Raw genomic sequence first — 25,721 nt, 5'->3', positions numbered from 1 at the left:
CCTATTGACGCCAAAAGGTCTTCTCGTGAAATTTTGTTCTTTGGGCCGCTCGGGAATTTCACTCGCCCTAAAAAAGGAAACTTGATTCCTTCTCGACGACGCGTACTCTGAAAGCCTCTCCTTTTGAATAAACTCACTCGCCCGTGAGCACAAAGAGACGCTCACCTCCTCTCGTATTGCTTGTCCATCCAATTATTAATCGATGGTAACTTTGAGTCCGTTCAGTGTATCATCTGCGCCGTACGTGGAGTGGGGGGTGCGTACTGATCCCAGCTTTTATAAAAGTTCCACTTTTGCTTTCGGAAAACATAAGTAGCTCATCAACTCTTCTTGATGTTGCCCTGTGCGAATGCTGAGAATTAAACTGTCAAAATTTCTTGTCTATCAGCGCAGGTTGTGTTAGGGTTTTGTTGATCGCCCTCCTGGAATAAGATTCTTTGATGGTTCTTTTGTTGATCGGATTCTCTTCTTATTTTGCAGCGGATAAGAACGTGGTTGGAAGTTCTGGTCAGTTTCTTCTATAGCGATCCTTGCTTTTTAGGAGGATTTCGGTGTGCATTTGAGGTTTTAATTGTTTATTGTAAATCGAGGCATTGGCATGATGATGCGCCACCCGGAAGGTACTTTCTTTTCCGTCTTCTCTATGTCATTCTATTTTTTTCTTTGAGTTTTTTTCCTCGATTTGTTTTGATGGATATTGCTCTATAAGTTGGGCAGTTCTTGTCTGTTTGATTGTGATTTGTTATGGTTTGGTGGCAAGAGGACGTTCTTGTTTGGAAGAGAAATTTTGCTTGTCCTTCCCAAGGGAGCTTTATTTTGCATATTTTATTGGAAATATTGCACGCAGACCATCCAAATATTTATTATTTATATATCTAATAGAAAAAGAAATAAAAAGAAAAAGAAAAGATGTATATGAATGTCACGACAAAAAGATTGAGACTTTAATGAAATTGAAAAATTAATATTATAATTTTGTTATGTTCTTCAATATTTGGGTGATATTATTAAAACTAGAAATATTTGGGTTCCAATTTTATAAATAATTAAGATTTAGGTATTATATAAGAAATTGTTCCTATTTTTTATTTGCGTATATGGTGCTCATTTTTGCTAGCTTTGTTTGTTAGGATTTGTTTAGTTCAATGTCTTAGCTATCAGGTGTAACTTTATAGTCAATGTTAACAATGTAATTTTGGAAAGATCATTGATAATATTTATCTTTTAGTTTTTTTTTTCTTTAGATAGCTTGACAGTTGATGTTGGTAGATTTGACCATCTAGATTCCATCGGATCATTTGTATGCATCTCTTATATTTAAAATTTTGATTTTTCTTACTTTCGATTGAGATTTGTAACATTCAAAGACTCAAAGTAGTTGTTCCAACAAAATTTACAATAAAAATAATAGTAAGAAATGCATTCAAGTTCTATCTTCTATCAATAGCCACAATATGAGATCATCTCCAACTAAAAAACTCATTTACCACTCCAAAATACAATAATTCATTCCAAACCGAACTCTATTTTTTAACACAAAAAAGAATATACCATGTATATTCTTTCTCAAACACACGCACTAGCCTTTCTCCCCTCCGCTTTCTTTATTTCCGCAAAAAATGCGTTTTTGACGCAAATATTATCGTCACATTGTTTACAAACGAGATAATGATGCACCTTTTGTTGTTCGATTACGAAGTTCACGGGCGCCAAACAGGGGTATGGAGTTCGGTCCAATCTTATGTCCTTTTTACGAGGAATAATGACATTCAATTAAACTAAAACTCAGATCGCAGACGGTCTAGAACGATGAGCTATAACATCATCCACTTGCAGAAGTTTATTAAAAAATGAGCCCATGGAGTGTAAAGTGGATTAGTTGAAATGTTGTAAATGAAGTTGATGAATAACAATCCAAACTTGAGTGATAGGTGATTCCTCGAAAGAGTCAAAGTGTGGGACCATTTTAGCTTACACTTTAGCTAGCTATTGACATGATAGGATCATCAAGAAAAGAATATATTGTAATTTACTTCCAAAGATAGTCTTGTTGATATTATGAGAATGAATGAGCTTAACGAAGAAGTCACCAACCAAAAGTGACAGACTTGTAAACGATTTTCAAAGTGGGATTATGTAAAGGAAGCTTGCCCACAAAATAAAAAAGAATAAAATTGCAAGCTTTGATATATTTTATTCAATAAAAATGAATGTATGTTGCTTTCAAAAGTAGAGGGTTGCTTTTGTCGAGTTGATGTTGAATCTTGCTGAAAAAAATAAAGGGAAATGGATGGATTAAGATTGATAGGAAGTCTTCAATCGCACAATAACTTTTTTGAAGAATCGAGATGTCATGATCCGACTCGGAGACTTGAATTAATGAGGGAACAGATGGTCAGACGATTCACTAAATTTTTAATTACTAACTATTTCTAACAAGCACAAAGAGCCACTAAAACACTTAAAGCAAAATACATTCATCCTCCGTAATAGTTTGTAGAGGTGAAAAAATACAAATATCACTTCAGCTCACAAAGAGCTAATGTTTGGTTGGGAATATTACTATGTTCATTATTAAACAATATTTTACCAATAAGGACGTGACACATGTCCTCTAATTGGTGGTTTTGTCGCCAAATGACACTATTGGTAAACGATTATGACTGGGGCCATCTGAACTGAGTGGTTTGCTGCTAAATGATACCACTAAATTACGGTTATGGTCAGAGCCCGTAAGCTCCCCAATGACACTAAATCCTTGAGATATGAATCAATATGATATAATCGATAGGGCACAAAGCCCTCTGTCAGCTAAGGTGGATTCAATTTGTTCCCTTAAACAAAATCCACCCCAGGTCTACAGGTACCCTTGGACAATGCAACACATGGCTGCCGACAATGATCCTTCTGTCAAGTTGGGTTGATGACCTCCTCTGACTAAGTAAACTATGCACCATGATGACCCGGGACGACGGAACCATGTGATCTTGATAGGGCTCATCATCACTTCCCCCATCATTCGCTTTAAGCGCAGGGTGACAAATTTCCAAATTTAATATCAACTCTCAAATATCCAAACCCATGCTGCTACTATATGCCATATAACATGTATCTCTACTTATCTGATCGATGGCTAGTCTTAATCGGAAGTTCTCTCTCTTTGTCGGGAGGGGTAATTAACTATAGGGGCTTGCACCTATAGGAAACCATAACTTAAATCATAAAGTCCTTGCAAAATGAGGGAGAAATCTCTGGGTAGTGTCTTATCTACAAACCTAATATGCCTTCTGAAAATTTACCTCGGAACTTAATTCGTTAAAACTCATCAAAAGAAGGGGAGGCCGGGGAACGAATTTTCGGAGCCCACAAAGATGCAATTGATTTGCTATTCGAGAGGTAGATCAACTCCCCCACAAACCCTAGATGTCGCTAGGAACTCACGACGAGCACTATGAAAATAAACTCAACAATCTCATCCCTAAACCTTAGACAAACTCTCCCTTAAATAGTCCTAGAACACCATAACATAATTAGAACTTTTCTAATAAGAATAAACAAAATTTTAGAAACTTTTCTAAATAAATAGAGCCTTCCTAAGCAACATAAACATAATTTAGAAACCTTCCTAAAATGAAACATGATTTAGGAAATATTTCTAAACAATTAAACATGATTTAAGAGATCTTCCTAAACAATTAAACATATTTTAGAAAACTTTCCTAAACAATTAAACACTTCTTAAACAACATAAACACAATTAGGAAACTTTTCTAAACAACTCTCTTGATTATGAACCTTCATAAATAATTCCCTCTTCCTGATTCCCCCCCCCCCCTCCCCCAAAAAAAAAATCCAAAAAAAAAAAAAAAACGTAACATATAAAAGGCTAAAAAAAATTTGTTCCCTGAATTAGAAATTGAATATCTTTTACAACAAACAATTGAATAAAGGATAAGCTTCCTTGTTATAATTGTCTCGTAACTTTATTCTTTTTGTAAACAATTCATATATAGATTGAATATTTCTCAATTTGTAAAATTTTTAAACTTACAACCCAATTCGCAACAAAATAACATTAAAATGCATTTTTATCTCAAAATTATATTTCCTCATATAAACATCGAATCCTACTACTTTAGTTCAAACTCAATTTCTTGGAGAAATAACCAAAAATTGGACTTTTCTTACTAGCCCTGTCTCTTTTTTTCTCTTCTTAAATTCTTGCCCTTTGATTCAATTAGATCTCGCAGGGATGGAGCTAGGATTTTTTTTGTGGGGTACAAATTTTCGTTCTTAATTCAATATTTGTAGCAATATAACAAAAATATACTAGTTGAATTTATTAATATTATAATCTATTCAATAAAAAATATGATAATTTTAATATAAATATTTTAACTTCTTCGGAAGGAAGATTGCAATCCTCTTTCGATAATGTACAAGAATGTAATTTATTTACTTCATTTTCAAACAATTCCTAAACACTGTAATATATTTACTTCAATTTAAAAAAATTCTTATGAAAGAGATTTAAAGTTCTCAAATTAAAAAAAAAAAAAATTTAATGACATCTTCAATTTTTAAATTGAAAAAATATAAATTTACAAGAAAGAGAGAAAAAATGAGAAAGTAAAAAGTACAAAATAAATTTAGATTAACTGGCTAGAGATAACAAGACCGTTGGAAATAAAAAAGAAATATTGTCCTGGATAGAGAATGATCAAGAAGGAAAAAAAAGGGAAAAACCTTGTAACCTGTTGTCATGGCGAAACTGGACTCACAGTAGATTAAGAAGGGAGAGAAGAGGAGTGAGAGAGTTAGAGATCACTTAATAGAAAGAGATATATAAAGAGAGAGGGGGGAAGACGATGGTTGTCGAGTGGAGTGCCGCCGGCGAGGTATACAGACACCGGGCAAGGATTTTGTAAGAAAGGTGTTAGATTTTTTTTTTTAATCTGCAATGTGATTTGGCGTTTTAAGAGAGAAAAACATAGAAATATGAAAAGAACTTATGCTTTCTAAATAATATATTTTCTATTATAAATTTCCTCTTTTTTTATTATATATATATATATATCAAACTGATCATGATAAAATATAGGATTTTATTAAAAATACATTTAAACATTTTTGTGAGGTACGAAAAGTGGATAAAAATTTTAAGTCTTCTTAACTTTTTATTTGCAAATTTTTTAGTCTTATAATTCTTCCTTTCTGACTAGAATTTTATCCTGAAATTGGTTTATTTCATAATAAACTTAACAAATGAATGAATTACGGTCGAACTGTAGCAGCATGCCCGAGAGATATATTATTATTGTGTGCATGACTTTCTATGAGAGCAGACTTCTATGTTAATCTTTTTCATCCAATAAAAATAAAAAAAAATTGTTAACAGTGTCTTATGGTCCAGAAGATGTGCTTTATACTGCTCATAATACTTACTGGCACAGCTAATAACTTTTAACTATTCTGTGAAGCAATAAACAACAGCATGATTCTTCTGTACTTATTTTGGTTGCACTGCTTCATTTCCCAACTATGACTAAGGCTATGAAAAAGGAGGGGTTTTATCTCTTCATATAAATGATATGGAAAGTTTAATAGGCAAATTTTGGCGCCTGACTTTGACTTGTTACTTTATGCCTTTACTAAGCAAAATGTTATTGTTTGAATTTAAAATCAGTGCTTTGGGTTCTAGTTGTTTCTATTAATTGAACCCGAACATTGTCACTTCAGCTTCAAAATCAGGAGGTAAAACAATTCAGGTTTCTGGTTTCCCTCTTAATACCACGGCTCTTCAAGTAACAGAGTTTTTGGAGAAATTTACGGGAGAGGGATCTGTGTTTGCATTGAAGCTTCGACATCCCAAAATTATAAAAGCGACGTCAAAAGCATTTGCTATTGTGCAGTTTGTAAGCAGCGCGGGAGCTATAGATATAAAAAATATGATTTGTCTGCGGCGCTTGTGGTTTCAAGGCTATTACTTGACATCTAAAGATGTTGATCATGACATAGTACCCAAGCCTAGTACTTCGTCACATGTTATGGAGGATGTTATAGTGCATTTTGGTTGCCAAATTGCTGAAAATAAGTTATATATTCTCTGGACAGTGAAGGATGTCAGAATTGAGTTCGGATTTAACTTGAGGAAGATATGCCTTTTCATATCATATAAAGATTGCTTATATAAGCTTGAACTTTTTTATGAAAGCATTTGGGAGATCCAGCTATGCCATTCTGTTACTCAACGTTGCCAGTTTCTCCAAATCCAGGTTGGTATTGAATATATGATCCAACACAGGTTGTCTTTGCTGGTAAATCGTGTTTATGCATGACTATATAAGATAACTGTTTCTTTTCGTTAATAGTTGACAAGTGTACCATCAATGTAATACTTACCAAATCCAACCTTTTCTTTTTTATTCAGAAGTAATTATGGATGGAAGAAACAAGTTGGTAAAAAAAAAAAGAAATTTCAAACATATTTCATGCTGAATTGAATTAATATTTAGCTAGTCATCTTCTAGTCATAAGTAAATTGATCACAATTTTGACTAGGAAGTTCAGCCAATTATTGAACTAGTTTTGAGTGCTGGACATTATCAGCTCTAGGATCGACTATTTCACTCTACAATTAGGCTAACCGATGAACATAATCTGAAATTAATAACGTGCAATTTTATAGTCTTGGGGAAAATAAGCGGAAGGTCAAGTACTAGACTTGACCGCACCTTGAAAAAAAAAAAACTTTCATGATGTTTCTTCAGCTCTTGGTGATCTACCTTGGACTTGGAGTCATCTCTAAAAGTGACCTAAATTTTTTATATTTCAAATGTTGGTTTTAAATTGTAATGGTATGATATGATGACAGGCATTTGGCTATAATGTAAGCAATTTGTTTGAGCTTACTTGCCAGTGATAAAGCTTTATCATATTTATAGATAGCATGGACCAAATGTATTTGTACATTATTTACTATTTGACATGAGCATTGAACCTATCTCTAATGTCGCAAATCCATTACCTGGTTTAGGCACCTTAGAGCCTATAATACTTGTTCCTACTAATACAAATGGAGTATGGAGTTTGTGTAGATCATGGAGCATCTTTTCTTGAATGTATTTTTGTGCGTGTGTTGACTTGTGCTATGATACACATCTATTGAATTATATATTAAATCATTGACTGTGTATCTAAGCATTTATACTTCTTTGTGAAATCATGAGCTCATGAACATATGGATGCAATCATGCACATCAGCAATTTGTTGTTGTACATAAATTATTTGCATGCATATATTGACTGTTTTTGGGATTGTCCTGTTGTACATATATTCAATTTTGGCTCATTAAAATATTTTATCGTATTTTCCTAAGTGCTTTAACATTAGAAGCTTTATTATGTTTATCTCAACATGATTTATGTGATATGCGTGATCATTAAGATTCATATGATGTAGGATGCTTAGGATGTAGGGTTCTTAATGCAATTAGGACAATTTAATGAATGTAGATCAAGCATAAACATTATAATTCACATTCCAAAGAGGAATAAATTCATAGTAAATTGCTTTCTTGAGGTTTAAACTCAAATGTTGCTCCCTAAAATACAATCAATGACAAATGCGGGGACATCCAACAAGGTCGACATTAAACTAACATAGAGCCGAGTGGGTTTGACGTGCCCTGACACTATTCAAATTTACTATTAAAAGTATCCATTTGCAAGACAAATAAAACGAATAGCATTGACGTATTCATTATTTCAAAATCACTAAAGAGGCGCCCTTTTGTGTGCAACTCAAGTGAACACTGAACAACGAAAATGACAAATTAGGAATGTGACATCGTGCAAACTTATTAGAATGATCTTTGATTGTGACATGGACAAGGATGTTGTGTTCAAAATTTCAAAATTATCCAAGACAGACCCCTCACGATTAAATCAAGCAAAAGCAGTTGAAATGACAAATCACGTGTGCCACATTGCACGTAATCATCCAAACGGCCTTCGTTCGTGAAACAGACCACGCCATCACATTCAAAATGCAGAAAAATATATCCATATTGGCTGGGTGCCCGCACGCAAAAATCTTTAAAAAATTTCACCTACTTGTGAAACAAGGTGAAATTTAGTGTGTGCGAGCGATGAAAAATCAGCAGCGAGCCAAATAGCCAATACAACAACAACATCATCAAGCCTTAATGCCACTATGTGGAGTTTGCTAGATGAATATTTTTTCTCGATTGTGCTATGTTAAAAGTCTGGTCATAGATTTTCTTACTAGACATTTGCAAGAGGTTGTATCTTGGTGCATACTTTTTGCTGATGATATTCTTCTTGTTGATATGACTAGAGAGGGAGTTGAAGGTAAGCTTGAATTATGGAGGTCAACCTTAGAGTCTAAAGGTTTTTGTTTGAGTAGATGATAGATCTTTGAATATATGGAGTGCAATTTTAGTATTAATAGATCTAGTGGGGGGATTGTGACTTTGGGCGATCTAGCCATTAATAAGATTTAAATTCTTTTTTAAATCTTATAAAAAAGTCAAATTTAAAATAAAATTTTATTTATTATTCGAATAAATTTTTAAATTTTAATTTAAGATTTAAATTTAAACATTTTTAAATATTAAAAAATAAATATAAAAATTAAAAATTGAATTTTTTGGAATTTAAAAGTACAAGGTGTTGCAAATCTGAGTTTATGGAATCGATCAAGGTTCTCTGCCTGTTTCAGGAGGAAGCAAAAGGAGTCGGGTTCTCTGCCTCGCCGGGGTTGGCGGAAAGGAGGTTTTTGTAAGGGCTTCTCCGCCTTGCTGTGGGAGCAAAAGGAGAGTCACGTTTGTTGTGCAATACCCGGAGGGCGCACGTAGGTCGAGTTGACCGAACCACTATAAATCTCTGTGTTCTATTTCTACTGCTTTCGCGTTTATTTATTTTTTTCGCACTTTGATTTCTGTGGTGATTTTGGTTTGTGATTGTACTTTGGTTTAAGGAATTTTTTAAAAATACAAATTCACCCCCCTCTTGGTTAGCCTCGGGCTAGTTCTTAAGGGCTTAATATCCCTAATGAACTTTCACAATGAACCCTGTCCCCTCTTAAAGATGGATAATCCTCTAATAACTCATTTTCTCTCGGTTGCAACGTCGTGGGCGTACCCTGATAGCTACACACTAACATGACGAGTAGAACCCTATACATATTTTTCTTCATGTGGTAGGATGAACCTCGTTAGCGGCTTATGCAACATGATTGGGTATTGTTTACCTAACCCAAGTTTTTTCATGTAGCTATCCTATACACCTTTCTCGGCATTGTAGGATTCTTAGAATTCATATCGTGGTATTGTAATACATCGATTATACACGTCTTTCTTGACTTGATGGGTAGACTCAGACTCTTTGTAGAACCCCCTACATGAGGGGAGGCATTGGGAGGCTGCTAAAATTCTAACTAAATTGAACCTAAAACTTGCACTATATGGAATTTATGCTTGCTAAAGTTCAAGTAATCTAAGTAATAAATATATAAACTAAGTGCTTAAAAAGTAATACAAGCAACATAAAATAGACAAAATGTAAACAAGGAACAAAGTGCAAAACTTACAAGGAACTAGAAAGAACTTGTAAGCTTGCCCAAGCAGAACTGAACTTCACAAAAAAAAAAATCCTAAAATTCAAGCAAAAGACTTAATACAGTTCTCGAATTAATGAAGTAGAAATAGATGGTCAGACAGTTAATACAATTTCTTTCAATAACATAAAATACTTAACAAATTAGTATATAAAATATAATTGAAAAGACACTAAAATAAAATTTTCAATTTGAATATATAATAAACCAATTCTTACTTATTACCATTTGATCCCCTTCTTATATACACAATTTTTTTCTTTTAGCCATTTAGTTCTAAGAGGATTTACCTAAAATTTCAATTTAAATTTTCAGAATAAACTCAGTCCATAATTACAGTTCAGAGCCTGACAAATAAAAATGTATGCAAGTAGTCGTGTTCATTTGTCAACCTTTTCATTAGTTTCATATGTGTGAAAATTTATGTAATCGAAGATTTAAGTTCTATCATTTAAGTAGTATATATTTTCTATTTCTTGTTCCTTTCCCATTTTATTTATCATAGGAGCATCGTCAAAATTTGAACCACTGAAAGTACAATAATATTCATTTCCTTTTCAATTTAATGTATACGGTATATTTTGTCCTCACTTAGTATCATAAGAGGGTAAACTCCTGTATTTGCATGCATATATCTTTTCTCTTGTTATACTTTTTAATTACCTGTTAATATTAATTTCATTCATTTTATTTTTCCATAACATATATATATATATATATATATTAATTTGCACAACCATCTCTCTCTCTCTCGCGCGCGCCCACACACACATGTGCATGATATTAACATATACATGTATGTATATTGTGAACATTGATCGTTCAATTATGAGACATTTAAACTTTAGCACGTACATGTGCATGATATAATATTCAATAATTGTAATGAAAAAAAGAAAATTGAATTTGTTTTAATCAAATGTAATCACCTACTTTGCTTTTTCTTAATTTGATTCATTTTATACATTAAATATTCAATTCACATATATGCTAGCTTATTCAATAATTGCAAACAAGAAATTGTAATTACTATAAAACTATTGTAATTACCTACTTTAATTGCTTTCATTCGTTCAATTTTCTTCCAAATGCTCGAGCTTTGAAATAGCCCTTAATGCAGCACCTAACTTCTTTCAAGAACTTTTGCAGACTTCCCTTGTCCAAAATTAACATTAAATATCACTACATATAATGTTGGACACTTCACATTAGCAATTCAATTTCAAACTCCTTGAAGATTATCTGACATTATATTTAAATAGTTTTTATGGTTTACCTAAAAAATTATTCTCCTTTGCGGAGCTAAAATCATATGAATTGCGGCCTATTATTTCTTACTTCGTAATGAATAAAACAATAATTTGCTTAGTAAAAAAATATTAGAAAATTTTAATTCCTCGTAAAAAAAAATTTTCTTACTCTTTCTCCTTTCTCTCTCGAGCACATGAATAATTCTTCCCTCCAACTTTCTCGTCTTACAAGCCCAATATTCTTCTTCTTCACTGGAGTTCTTTTCTTTCTCTGCCAGTTTCCTCTTCTCCCTCTCTATTGCAGCCTCTTCTCGATCACAATCTCTTTCATTCGTGCAGTTCCACTAGAGTGAGTAAAATAACTTCTCTCATGAAAAGTCGCATAAGTTCGCTCACAATCGTATCGATTCCACATTTTCCTGAACCGTTGTCGCTCGCTCTCCTGTTTGCTTGATTGACTTTGCCTGCTTGCGTGATCGAGTCCACCCACTGGCCTCGCCTGCTATTAAATTATGATGGATCGATTTGGTTGAACCAGTCCATCCAGTTCTTATAATCTCCCTTTATTAAAAAAAAATTCCACGAAATTTAAATTAAAAAAAGATGCGCCTTAATTTAATAAATATGGATTTGGAGCTCTCATATCTGATTCTTTTCCGGCTTCTCTTTCTGTTCCATGCTTTCAAAAAATCTGCACAAATGATCTTTCAATTCCTTAGTCATTTTATATCACATTCCAATACTCTTTCAGGTTATTCTACGAATCTCAAATCAAACTGTGATTCAATTGATTATGACAAAATCCTTTTTGACTCATCTGATATATATTTTCGAAATCAGATATATGAAAAATATTTTGCATTCCATGCATATGCACTGTTAAAGCCAACCTATAAGCTATATTTCCAATCCTTTCAATAATTTCAAAAGATCCAATAAGTTATGAGCTCAATTTTCTTGTCTTTTCAAAACGCTGCACACCTTTCATTAGACTAACTTTGATAAAAATAAATTCACCAACTTTAAATTTAACTAACATGTACTTTGTATCATAATATTTTTGCTTTTTATCTTGTACTTCATTCAATTTGTTTTTGATTAATCTAATTTATTAATGACATCATTCACCAATTTAGTATCAATCACTTTTCTTTCCTCGATCTCTGGCCAGCATAAAGGTGTCCTAGATTTTCTCCAATATAAAACTTCATATGTGCCATTCTGATACTGGATTAAAAATTGTTATTAAAGATGGATAAAGTTTCAATTTCCACCCTAAACTTTGATAAAAATAAATTCACGAATTTTAAATTCAACTAACATGTACTTTGCATCATAATATTTTTGCTTTTTATCTTGTACTTCCTTCAATTTGTCTATGATTAATCTAATTTATTAGTGACATAATTCACCAGTTCAGTATCAATCACTTTTCTTTCCCCGATTTCTGTCCAGCATAAAGGTGTCCTACATTTTCTCCTATATAAACTTCATTTGTGTCATTTCGATACTGGATTAAAAATTGTTATTAAAGATAGATGAAATTTCAATTTCCACCAAAATTCAATATATATAACCAAAATAAATCCTCCAAAATTTGAATCATCTTTTCTGATATTGAGGATGAAATGCGATGCTAATTGTCAATCTGGTACCCAAGGCTTCTTAAATTTTCTTCGTAAACTTATTTCTCATGAGGAGTCATGTAGGTTCGCTCACGATCTCTCCCAAGCCCGTGTTGCCCGAGCCGCTACCGCGTGCTTGCCTGTTCGCTCGCTAGCGTGATCGAGCCCGGCCTCTCGGCTATGCCTTCTATTAAATTATGATGGACTGGTTCGATTAAACCATTCCATCCGGTTCTTACAATAATCATGAGCTCATGAACACATGGATGCAATCATGCACAAATATATATATATATATATATAAATATAATCATGCACAAATATGCATAAGCATATCGTTGTATGTGCATTATGTGCATGTATATATTTCCAATCTTTGGCATTGTCCTTATGGTGTATATTTTGTCATGTTTTGTCTGATTAATATTTTCACTCATTTTTTCTTAACTGCTTGAAACATGAGAAGATCATTACGCATGTTGAGTGTTACGTTTTGCCAACATGATTTATTTGATATGAATAATTAGTTAAATGCATGTGACACAGGACGCTTAACGGTCAATGGTTCTGAATGCAACTGATTGAAAGGAAAAAAACTGAGACTTTATTGATAAAAAAATTGTTTCATGAATGTCAAAATAATTATGTATAAACTTTTCTCATGACTCATAGGATTTCTCGGGTTCAAGAGGCAAATCATAAAAATCCCGCACAAGGAGCAGCCAACAGAAGCTACAAGAATCCAATGAAGCAAAATCTGAACAAGCATATGGCGAGGGTGGAAGGGAGGAAAAACTAATTCAATAATAGGAAAATGTTACGTACACCTTTGCCCTTAAGGTAATTGTCATATGTATGTCCAAAATACTTAGAATAAAATTAACTTATTAAAATAAACTTACTCAAATAGGGAAGGAGGGAGGGAAAACTAACTAAACAATAGGAAAATCTAGAGAACATATATTGTTCTCAGTATTCTTTCATCATAGGTATATCCAAAATACTTAAATTAAAATTTAAATAAACCTATTAAAATAAACTTACTCAGATCAATTAAAGATTAGCTATTTTTTGTCATGTGTAAACAAAGAAAACCCACCATCAGGGGATGGGTTATTTAATTGGGATGGGTTATTATCCAATTATTTTTATTTGCTTGAAGCACGAAAAATAGCTATTAAACCTTTTCCTTGTTTAAACATCCATATTTGACTCATTATTTTTTTTTTATATATGTATAAATTTTTTATATTTGACTCATTGTTCCTAATATGGTTGGCAATACTTATAGGTCCAAGCTGCTCCAAAAGTTTATGTGATGCCTCCACAAAATTCCTATGCTATGCATGAAGGTCCAGATTTTAATTATTTCAAGCATTCTACTGATGACCAGTGGATAAGAACAACAGATTTCACTCCATCATGTAGCATTGGGCAATCTTCAACAATTTGTTTACAACTACCCTATCAGTATGATCTTCCAAACATAAAGGATAACTTTGTTTACTTCCGAGAAGATTATTGTCATCTTGATTTGGTGAAAGGCTCTTCATACTCGTATGATTTAGGTCTTGTGCCTATTGTGAGACCTCCCCATGGTTTCAGAGTTCCATATAAAATTCTCTTTAAGATTAATCATTTAGTGCAAAATGGAACACTCATTGGGCCAACTCTCGATGAAAACTTTTTCAAGTTGGTCAATCCTTCTTCTGTAGACAATGATTTGGTTGAAAGGGCCTTAGAAAAGATGTCATATTTGAAAAGTTCTTGTTTTCGCCCTGCTAAATGGCTTCAAGAGCAGTATGGAAAACTCCAAAGATTAAAAAATCGTTCAATCTCAGCTTCTATTTCATTGGATGATGGCTTGGTATACGTTCACAGAGTTCAAGTAACACCTACAAAAGTGTACTTCTATGGACCTGAAATCAATGTTTCAAACCGTGTGGTGCGTAATTACACTGAAGAAATTAATAACTTTATAAGGGTCTCCTTTGTTGATGAGGATGAAGAAAAAATGCGTTCAATTGATTTATTGTCTCGTTCTGGAGGTGCTAGCAGCAGTAGGCGTACCGAAATCTATCAGAGGATATTGTCAACACTTAGAAATGGTATAACCATTGGTGATAAGAAATTTGAATTCCTTGCTTTCTCAGCTAGCCAATTGAGGGAAAATTCTGCCTGGATGTTTGCTTCAAGCAATGGTGTAACAGCTGCTGGCATCAGAAATTGGATGGGAAATTTTAGCAGAATAAGAAATGTTGCTAAATATGCTGCCAGGTTGGGCCAATCTTTTGGCAGCTCCACAGAAACTTTAACTGTTAGTAGAGATGAGGTTGAATTTATTCGGGACATTGAAAATTCAGCGGGCTACATCTTTTCCGATGGCATAGGTAAGATTTCCTCCAAGTTTGCTAGAAGAGTAGCTATAAAATGTGGCTTAAAAAGTTCAACACCTTCAGCATTCCAGATAAGGTATGGTGGTTACAAAGGCGTTGTGGCTGTTGATCCAATGTCAGTTAGAAAGTTATCCCTGCGGGATAGCATGTGTAAGTATGAATCTGAAAACATTAAATTGGATGTCCTTGCATATAGCAAATATCAACCTTGCTTTCTCAATAGACAGTTGATAACTCTTCTTTCTACTCTTGGAGTTCGTGATAATGTTTTTGAGAAGAAGCAAGATGAGGTTGTTAATCAATTGGATGATATTTTAAGTGATGCTGATAGTGCAAAGGTGGCCATTGAGATAATGGCACCTGGAGAAATAACCAATGTTTTGAAGGAAATGCTAATGTGTGGTTATAAACCGGATGCAGAGCCATTCCTTTCAATGATGTTACAGACATATAGGGCCTCAAAATTGTTTGAATTGAGAACTAAATCGAGGATATATGTTCCAAAAGGCAGAGCAATGATGGGATGCTTGGATGAAACTAGGATATTGGAGTATGGTGAAGTTTTTGTTCAGGTTTCGTACATTGGAAACACATTGTATCATCTTAATGGCCTTCATACATTCCCTGCGAGGGAAACTGATCAACGTACTGTGGTGGTGAAAGGGAAAGTTGTTGTCGCTAAAAACCCATGCCTTCATCCTGGTGATGTCCGCATTTTGAGTGCTGTTGATGTCCCAGATCTTTATCACATGGTTGACTGTGTTGTTTTTCCTCAGAAAGGTGAAAGGTAAGATATTCTTATTTAAATTTGAAGTGCTTATTAGTACTCTAGTTTACTTTCAACACTGTTTTTTATCATGCACAAACAAGTTGTATGAAATATCCTAGGAAGTCCTATTGCATGTAGTTTTTTTTTAAATGAAAAGATGGACCTTGCCCTATTTTTCTTGGGATCTAGATTTAATGCCTAGGTCAAGTTTGAAGCTCGTATGGACTGGTGAGATGTTTTGGCTGTTAAATTTTCATTTATGAGCATGGTCATCTATCATTGCAAAATATGATCATTTCGATCATTTCATTTCATGGTTTGGTCAATTTTTATGCATATAAAAAATGTCATCTATGAGTTACATCTTTTAAATATGGTTTTCTCCAATAAATGTTTGGCTTTTTTGTCTTGAAGAAGGGGAAACTTATTCATTCATTTTCTATATTGACGTCTCCAAATGGGATATATTTATTGACTTATGATGCATTAAGAAAATTATCCATCCTAATTAATTAATTATTAAATTTAAAATAAATCATAAGCAGATTCATAGCATTACTGCCCTTATGAGAACAACCTTGCCCTTAAGGTTGAAATTTCAAGTTGATCTAAGGGAGGCAATAGCTATCTATTTAGCCACAATCTCTTAAGTACTCTCTCTGTCTCTGCACGAGATATAAAATGAGGTCGCCAAATTGAGCATAGATGGTTAGGCGTTAGAGGAACTTGATCAGCACATCAAAAGAACTAAGTGTGGATGTTTGCACCACACCATCATAAATTATATTAATGACCATTATGCACTTGGTTTCAAAAATACTTTCAAGACTTCATCGATAAAAGAAACCTTCTTGTTGGATTTTTCCTGAACTTCACTAAAATAAGATATGATATGTTGTGTCATGTAATTTGCTTGCATAGCCTGAGCGATCGTGGAATTGGCTGATCCAAAATTTTATGTTAAAGGTAGAATCGTGGGTGGAGAATCTGTTGGTGCTTTGAATGATGATGCTTCTCAGTATTTGCTAATCACAAGCTGATTTACTTAAATATCACAAAGTTAAGCACTACCTTTTCATTCATCTGTATCTCGTCGTTGAACTTACCAATTCTTGCACAACAAAACTCAATTATACAATTCTGAACCTTCATTAAAAAAAAATGTTTTGGAATCCACAAAATTAGTGAGCAGTATCTTGAGATATGAATGCATCTAGTATGGCTTTGGTGAGATTGAAAAATTGAAGGTAATAAAATATCTCGAGTTTCTTAAATGGCGATGTGTTCAGCTATGACAGCAGCATTTTGCATAAGCAGGAATTATGAAAAGTGTTAGCATAGATTCAAGATCTAGGAATAAAAGGTTCATCCATATTTAATGGCCTGTAGATTTGGTGTTATTTGAAAGTGAAATGGATATTGAAGGTTGGACCTTGATGGGTTTCTTGGCGGAATAAAGTAGGTTGTTATAAGATTAGAGATCTATGTGGGAATCAAATCTTCTACACCGAAGCATGCAGATTTAGGTGGAATATTAGCGATAGGAAAGGACTACTGAGGGATTTCTTAAAACGTTAACTCTGGGAAGGGTGCTGGCATGGACGAGAAGCAGATCCTATGGTGTAGATCATGAGTAGTTGTCACATCTCAGGCCCGGAAGGCGATACTCTCTGGCAAATTGGGTCACGATGAAGGGATATAAATACCTGTTTTGTACTTACAAGAAGAAAAGTGCATAAACATGTGATTTAATGGAATATGTCAGGGTAAATAATAGAAGAGTAGGTGAACTTTCACTTTATTCTTATGAGTTCAAATAACAATACACCAAATCAATATTACTACTATAAGTAAAATAATATCTTAGTTGCCTACGAGTGCTGAAGGTCAACACACAATGGGCGTGATGAATGGACTGATGTGCCTTCAATTGCTACAATTGTTAGTTCAAGGTAGTGGCCGTTGATTTTGAAAATATAGGGCATCAAGAATGACACAATCATCCAAGGTTGAAACGATTGATTATTTATTTAAGCTAACACCAAAAAAATGATGATGAAAACATCATTAGGTAGTTGCCTATTAATTTCTACACGAGTTCTAGGAAGAGAAAGCCAGATCAAATCATTATTTTTAAAGATGGAATGAGTGAGTATCAATTTAACTAGGTTTTGAACATTGAGTTGGATAAGATTATTGAGGCTTGCAAGCTTCTTGGTGAACAGCCATCGTGAACTCAACATGTCACTTATGAAAAAATATCGAAGCACTACGACAAATGCAAATTTCTACGAGCTGTCGTAGAAAACCTTTCATACACCATGTGTGCATCCATAAGCAAAATACAAAGTGACTATATCAGGTGTAAATGCCTACGAGTTACTATAGAAAACTTATCATGTATAAAACAGGACATCTATAAGCATCTACAAATGCAAAGCAGGAGATTCGTTAGTGTACAACAATCCACCTGCAAAAGTAGAAAGTAGTGCACGAAACTCTACATGTATAAAATGGGTCAATGCAGAAGGACCACAAAAGACACAAACATATACGAGCCGCCGTAGAAGACCCGTTAATACTATAAAAATACGCAACCACTGCCCCACATGTGCACAACAATTTGTATACACAAACACCAAGAAATGCACGTACAATCATACACTCGCAAGGGCCTCGATGAGCGTGTTATAGGCATACACGTGATGTCTAATGATGTTGTGCGGGTCAATAATAAACTCAAGTTCGAGCTTGATTCTTTTATGATGACATATAAGAGTCGACACAGCTTGAACCATCAAATAAAAATACGGTCACAGTATCGACCAGGATATTTGTTTTACACATTTATATAAGGCCTTCAAGACTGATAATCAAGAAAATCAATTCACAAAGACATAAATTTTACAAGGAACTCGATCCTCTATCGACAGCTTGACAGAGTCGACAATGTTCAATCCACAAATGCAAATAACTTCATACACCTCGATGATAGCCGTACTGAACATTTATTTCAACCGAAGAGGTCCTACCTTTTCAAATACTCTTAAATTTTCACAAAATACAAAAACATGAATGACCCTATATACCCCAATGGTGGTCGTGTTGATAGAAAATTTCAATATGAGGGGTTTACTTCAAATATTTCAAGTGCTACCCAAAATATCTAAAATCCAAAAATTTCAAAAATCATCCAAGTCTAGAATATTAAAATTGAAATAATCCATCAAATCACTTAAAGCAAAACTCATCCACCCTCCGTAACAGTCTGCTAAAGTGGACAAATTAAAAAATACTTCAGCTCATAAAGAGTTAATGTCTGATCGAGAATATCACTAAAATTCATTCTCAAATAATCTCCTGCAGTAAGGATGTGACAAGTGTCCTCTAACTGGTGGTTTGCCGCCAAATGACACGACAAGTAAACAGTTATGACCGGGCCCTCTGAACTGGGTGGTTTGCCTCCAAATGACATCACTAAATTACAGTTATGGCCAGAGAATGACATCAAATCTTTGAGATATGAATCAATATGATATAATCGATAGGGCATAAAGTTCTCTGTTAGCTAATGTGGATTCAAATTTATCTCCTTAGACAAATACCCACCTCAGGTATACAAGGTACCCTTAGACGAAACAACCCATGGTTGCCGACAAGGTTCTTTATGTCAGGTTGGTTCGACTGCCTCCTCTGACTAAATAGAATAGGGACATGATAGCCCGAGATGATGGAACCATGAGATCTTGATCGGGCCCATCATTCATTCCCCCGCCATCCGCTTTAAGTGCAAGATGATGAAATTTTCAATTTTTAATATCAAATATTCAAACTTCCAACATCCAAGCCCATGCTTCTATTATATGCCAGATGCACATATTTGGTTGATGAGTAGCCTTAATCGGAAGTTCTCTCTCATGATCGGGAGGGATAATTAACTATAGGGGCTTGCGCCTATAGGAAACCAGAACTCAGATCATAAACTTCTCACAAAATGAGGGAGAAATCTCTGGATGGTGTCTTATCTACAAACCTATCTGCCTTTTTAAAATTTATTCCAGAACTTATTCCGTTAAAACTCCCCTAAAAAAGCAACGGGGAGATTGGGGCCGAATTTTTGGAGCCCACATTATTGTGTTGTTTTCACTCCCAAATCGTATCAGAAGACTAAATAAATAAATAAAGATGCAACTTGATGAAATTTTTTAACGAAGCTCTCCGTTTGGCCCTTTTGGATACCTATATTTTCCCTTTAACAGTCAAAGCACCAACATTTCAATCCTTTATAGATTAAGGCACATGCTGGTTTTCCTCTTTCTATGCTTGAACTTTATGTTATTCAAGTTAGGATGACGTACTGAAGAAAATAGGAATTTTGATAAACAGTTTCAACCGAGATTTATTGCTTAGGTATTTTATTTTGTAACTGCATTTATTTATTTATTTTATTGTGTATCAATGCATTCTCTAATATGTCTTATTCTACTTTGGCTTGCATATTTGTGGCAAATGATTATTATTTGTAGGCCACACCCAAATGAGTGTTCAGGAAGTGACTTGGATGGAGATATATACTTTGTCTGTTGGGACCCGGAGCTTATTCCGCCTCGTCAAGCTTCACCTATGGAATATACAGCTGCCCCATCTGAAACTCTTGATCATGATGTTCAAATTGAGGTAATGTTTTTGGCAGAAACCTGCTTATTCCTATCGTGTTAAATTATTGCATCTTTTCTCACATCCATGAGATTTCTTATTTGCACCTAATAGAGGCTAAAAGAAAGCAGTTTAAAGAATGTCATGGTTAAGTGATCCGGCTTATTATTCATTAAGTTGGGACTCCAGCTCTTGCTGTAACAGTAGAATAGTGCATTCCTATGGAAACCATTGTCGTTAATTTTGGTATCCTCATGTAACATATTTTCACTAATGTATGTGTATATAGTAAATTTTTAAGATGATAATAAGTTCTCTAGAGGTCCATTATGCAGGAAGTCCAGGAGTACTTCACAAATTACATCATCAATGACAGTTTAGGTGTCATTTCAAATGCTCACACGGTCTTCGCTGACAGAGAACCTATGATGGCACATAGCCCGCCTTGCATCGAGCTCGCAGAACTCTTCTCTATTGCTGTGGACTTCCCCAAGACTGGCGTTCCAGCTGAAATTCCTCCTCATCTTTATGTCAAGGAGTACCCTGACTTCATGGAAAAGCCTGACAAAGCAACCTACATTTCAAAGGGAGTGATTGGGAAGCTCTTTAGGGCGGTGAAGGACCATTTGCCCCCAGGGTACCTTATAAAATCCTTCGCAAAGGAGGTAGCAAAAAGGTCCTATGACCCAGACATGGAGGTTGATGGCTTCATGGATTATATTGATGATGCCATATTTTTCAAGGAAAACTATGATTTCAAGCTCGGAAATCTGATGGAACACTACGGCATGATGAATGAAGCGGAACTCCTTACTGGGAACTTGATGAAGGTGTCCAGGAAGTTCAACAAGTACAGAGATGGTGAAGCAGTCAGACTAGCTGTGAAGTCCTTGAGGAAAGAAGTAAGGTCATGGCTTGATGAAGACAATGATGGGGGCAAGAGTGCAGCTTCATATGCGAAGGCATCAGCTTGTTATCATGTGACATATCACGAGGATTATTGGGGAACATATAATGAAGGTTTAAAGAGGCTTCATTTTATTAGCTTTCCGTGGTGTGCATATGATAAGCTCATTACTATAAAAAAGCAGAACATGACTAGAAGGAGAGTTGCTTGTCTCGAAGAAGAGCGTCTGAGCCACCAAATGGAGCAAAGATTGAGATTCTTATAATGTTAAAGAAATGTGGGTGTATATAGCAATATGCTAGACTTTCTATATTTATGCGTTTAGTTTCTGAAACCTTTGAAACAATTTGAGCTTATTTATGTTAGAAACTCAAGTATTTGCATGCAATGTTTTGTTTGTGTATTTGATTTGAAGGCAGTGAAGTAAACTTCACTTTTTGTTCAAATGTACTGTAAACTAAATGCTTTCAATCTGAAAATATCTATTTAGCAGAGTTAAACTTTGGATACATTTTTTTTTGCAGTAGACCAAACAATCTTTTGGTGATAATATTGTTATATGATTGCAGCTATCTATGAGACTTTTAGGAAATTATTGATTGGATAAACCATCTTGCTTAAATAAAATATAGTGTTATATAGGATGATCAGTGGAGATGATTTTTTTTTATTATGTTTAGAAATTTGATCAACATGTAGATGCATCAAAATAAGATTTTAAATGCATATATGAAATTTTTATTTAAAATCTTCATTAAGTTACAGTTGATATATATATTAATGACATAATATTATGTAACAGATATTTATGAATCAAACAATCTCTAAAACAAACCAACTAGCTATTGTTCTACACAGGCTGAAAACCTTGTTTGATGCACTTTATTTTGAAGTTTTTCAGTTGTTGAGATGTTTCATGATTCTCTATCTTGCTGTATTTTTTATTTAGTTTAGGGCTGTGTGGTTGGTTGTAAAGTGAATATATTGTAAAGTAAATATTTGGGGCTATTTGGTTGCCTATAAAGTGAATGCAAGGGAATTATTTTTTCTGTTTGGTTAGGTGAATGTAAAGTAAAATCAGAGGCTCGTTTGGATGAGACATTCAATTTAGCAACTAGTGTGCCTTCCTAAACAATTATTTGATATATTGAAGTCCCCTAATTAATCACCAGTCAATTTAACATTCTCAGAAAATCAAACACATAAGACACACCTTGTGTCTCTAGGTTGTCGGACGAGGTGGTCTGGTCATCCTGTGGCTTTAGGTTTCTGCACGGAGTGGCATACATTGTGTTTCTTAGAAGCGATAAGGCATTCCTCGGAGCAATGAAGGAGCATCTCATCCAAATTGGTACTTCGATCAAACTAGCCCCATCCGCCACTTTGAAGCAAATACAGGCGAATCAAAAGAATTGTGTGGATCGTCAGGCCCTTGGGTGCGCAACAGAACGAACAAAAGAGGAATTGTGTGATTTCACTGGCTAAAGATAGCATAGTCGAACAAGAACGATGGACATGAATGGATCTTCCTGTGTTCGAAGTTGATAAGCAACGATGAATCTTCCTGCGTGCAAAGTCGAACAACAACGATGGAGTCGTGGAGGAAAAAACAAAGATGTGTTCCGCGGGCTGCTCTCTCTCGTCCACGGAATTCCTTTTTGGCTTGGTTTTGAGCGGATTCGTTTTACACATAAAATAAACTAATGCGGGGAGTTTTGAATACATCACGAATTTTCTTTACTTAGCGACTGATCAAACACCAAAAAGTGAAAAAGCAAAGCATTCACTATACTTGGCATTCATTTTTCCTCCAACCAAACAACCCCTAATCTTTTATTGATTATGAACCTTTCTCCATTTCCTTAAGTTATGCATGGAGAAGTTAAAAGCACCAGGAAATCTCTTAGGGTCCATTTGTGACAACTATGACATTTTTTAAATGTGATTGTAGCATTCATGAGGATTGTAATTTTTAGGAAGTTATTATAGATATTATAAATGTATTTTTAAATTGAATAAATTTTTTATAAGTATCCACATCAGTAAATTTCTTTATAAAAAATATTTTTTCATCATAAAAAATTCTAAAAAAAATAGTTAAATAAAAAAATGATCACAAAAAAATTATCCCAAAGTCCCTTAATATCTTATCATAACAACAACAAATGGAATTTTGGGAGTTCGGAAAGGTCATATATATGCGGAAGTAAGGATACATTGGCTAAGCATTCTCTCTTAGGTTTCATTGAGTAATTCAAAAATTAAAAATCATATTTTAAAATTATGACAAAATTTATTAAACTAACCATCTGTTTGGATGTAATAGATATCTACGTACATTAATTTCAAACTTTTTAGCTTTTTTTTTTTTCTCAAAAACATAACTTAATTCACTTTTTAGTGAAATTAAATTCATTTTGAGAGAAATATCTAAAATAATAATAATAATAGTCTTTATCTAAAACATATATCTTATTTACAAAAAATAATAATAATAATAGTTAAAAAAAAAAAAAAAACTTATGAGGCCTTAGAGGAACTAGTGAACATGCACATACATTAAGTTTTAGCTATATTATTTTCAAATTTATGTATTTATAACTTATTATATACAAAACCATCAAATTTTTATCCCATTATGTGAGGTCGGTTATATGAATCATTTTTCTTAATTGTGTCCTAATAAGAGTCCAATTCTCATTTAAATTTAATAAAAAAAATTATTTTTAATACTTTTTATTCAATTTTTTTTAGGTCTATCTCTACCAGCTTCTTTATGAATCTAATATATCTACTCTCCTAAGAAAATAATGATGTTTTATGTGACCAAACAATCTAAGGCGACTTGATTAGAAATTATATGAATCTATAATATTATCAAATAAGAAATAATAACTAATATTGAAAAAAATCTCACATTATATTAGTGTGATGAAACTTTATATCTAAAATATGAGATATTACAAAATTTGCTAAAAATATTATCAATTTTGTTAAAAGTTTGAATATAATCAATTGATAATAAATTAAAGCTATAATGTTCTAATATTATCATTTATTTAATCATGCTTAAATCATTCACTCTTGTCAATGTTTATTTATATTCATAATCATTATACAAATATATGTAATTTATTTTTAGTGAATTAAATTGTAGTTTTATGCAAAGTATGATTAAATTGTAGATAAATGATAAATATCAGTGGGAAGGTTAGTAACTTCTCAAAATGAATTGATCAACCCAACAATATTATTTATCATTTGTCTTAGTTAAAAAATATTATATTGATTCCTATATTACTGCGTTTTCTTGTGCATTTGAGTTATTGGTTTAGTTCTTGCATTATTTATAGCTTTTGGGTAATTTTGTATTTTCAAATTATTAACCCTCCCATCATATTATTAAGAAAGGTTTTAATTAGCTAAAAGTAATATTTTTATATGCACCAATTCATCTCCTGATTGGTGTGTCATTGAACTATCAACGACTGTCCTATTAGATCTAAGGTTGTTTGGAGTGACACCCAATCTTACTAGCAGCAAGCTTAAGAGAATATGACCCTAGAAATGAAGATTAAGAGAATATGACTCCGAGCAATGAGGATTCGCTCGAGAGTCATCAATCCTCAACTTGGTAGAATAAGCAGATGAGCGTTGGCTCCCACGGGAAAGCCGATGGTTCACACAAACTACACAAATTGAGACTAACCCTTAGGCGATAAGAGCTAACATAGGCGCTTGCCGCCACATGGAATGAAATGCCATCAATGGGAATCATTTATCCAAGCTATCGAGGGAAGGATCTTCTCGAGAAGGTTCTTGTTCACCCATCACAGTCAGCTGACCAACCCAGAGCAATGAGGATTCGCTTAAGAGTCATCAATCCCCAACTGGTTAGAATAAGCAGATGAGCATTGACTGCCACGGGAAAGCAGATGGTTCACACAAACTACTCAAATTGGGACTAACCCTTAGGCGATAAGAGCCAACAAAGGCACTCGTCACCACCTGGAATAAAATGCCATCAATGGGAATCATTTATCCAAGCTATCGAGGGAAGGATCTTCTTGAGAGGGTTCTTGCTCACCCATCACAGTCAGCTGACTAAGGAGCCTAATGTAATAATCCAAATTTTTAAAAACAATTGAAAAAAAAAATCAGAATTCATGTTTAAATTATAGCAAAGAAGAGAGAAAGAGAATTTTGAATTTTTTTGCCTCAGAATCAATTTGTCACTTTTACAAAAATTGTTCAGATCGAGATAGGTGATTTTGATCTTACCTTTATTTTCAAATATTTTAATTTTAATTGTTTGATTCTTCCCATAATTGATTTTATTATATTTTTCTTAAATTTGTTGAACTTTTACTTCGTAACTTTTTATATGATATGTACTAATTATTTTAGAGATTTTGACTATAAAATTTCTGAATCACATCGTAAAATAGAAGTTATTGAATTTTACATGATTTTTTTTA

General features: G+C 33.7%; 1 protein-coding gene across 3 annotated transcripts; it reads left to right on the top strand.

Moving 5' to 3' along the window:
- Positions 1 to 22: 22 nt before the first annotated feature.
- On the top strand, positions 23 to 21,752 carry LOC110094757 (probable RNA-dependent RNA polymerase 1). Of its 3 annotated transcripts, XM_020820075.2 has the most exons (6): positions 23 to 393; positions 481 to 620; positions 5,740 to 6,275; positions 13,807 to 15,698; positions 20,207 to 20,357; positions 20,672 to 21,752. In XM_020820075.2, the coding sequence occupies exons 2-6, from the start codon at positions 599 to 601 to the stop codon at positions 21,506 to 21,508; spliced, it is 3,438 nt and encodes a 1,145-aa protein (XP_020675734.1). In that variant the 5' UTR covers positions 23 to 393; positions 481 to 598; the 3' UTR covers positions 21,509 to 21,752. The 3 variants fall into 3 exon arrangements, with proteins under 3 accessions (XP_020675734.1, XP_028551427.1, XP_020675735.1); XM_028695594.1 differs by lacking the exon at positions 5,740 to 6,275; XM_020820076.2 differs by lacking the exons at positions 23 to 393; positions 481 to 620; positions 5,740 to 6,275 and adding an exon at positions 13,223 to 13,355.
- Positions 21,753 to 25,721: the final 3,969 nt, after the last annotated feature.

Source organism: Dendrobium catenatum, unplaced genomic scaffold (genome assembly GCF_001605985.2).
Source record: "Dendrobium catenatum unplaced genomic scaffold, ASM160598v2 fragScaff_scaffold_659, whole genome shotgun sequence".
Taxonomy (NCBI): Eukaryota; Viridiplantae; Streptophyta; class Magnoliopsida; order Asparagales; family Orchidaceae; genus Dendrobium; species Dendrobium catenatum.
Note: the sequence above shows the minus strand (reverse complement) of the source record. Positions and strands in the feature narration are given on the sequence as shown.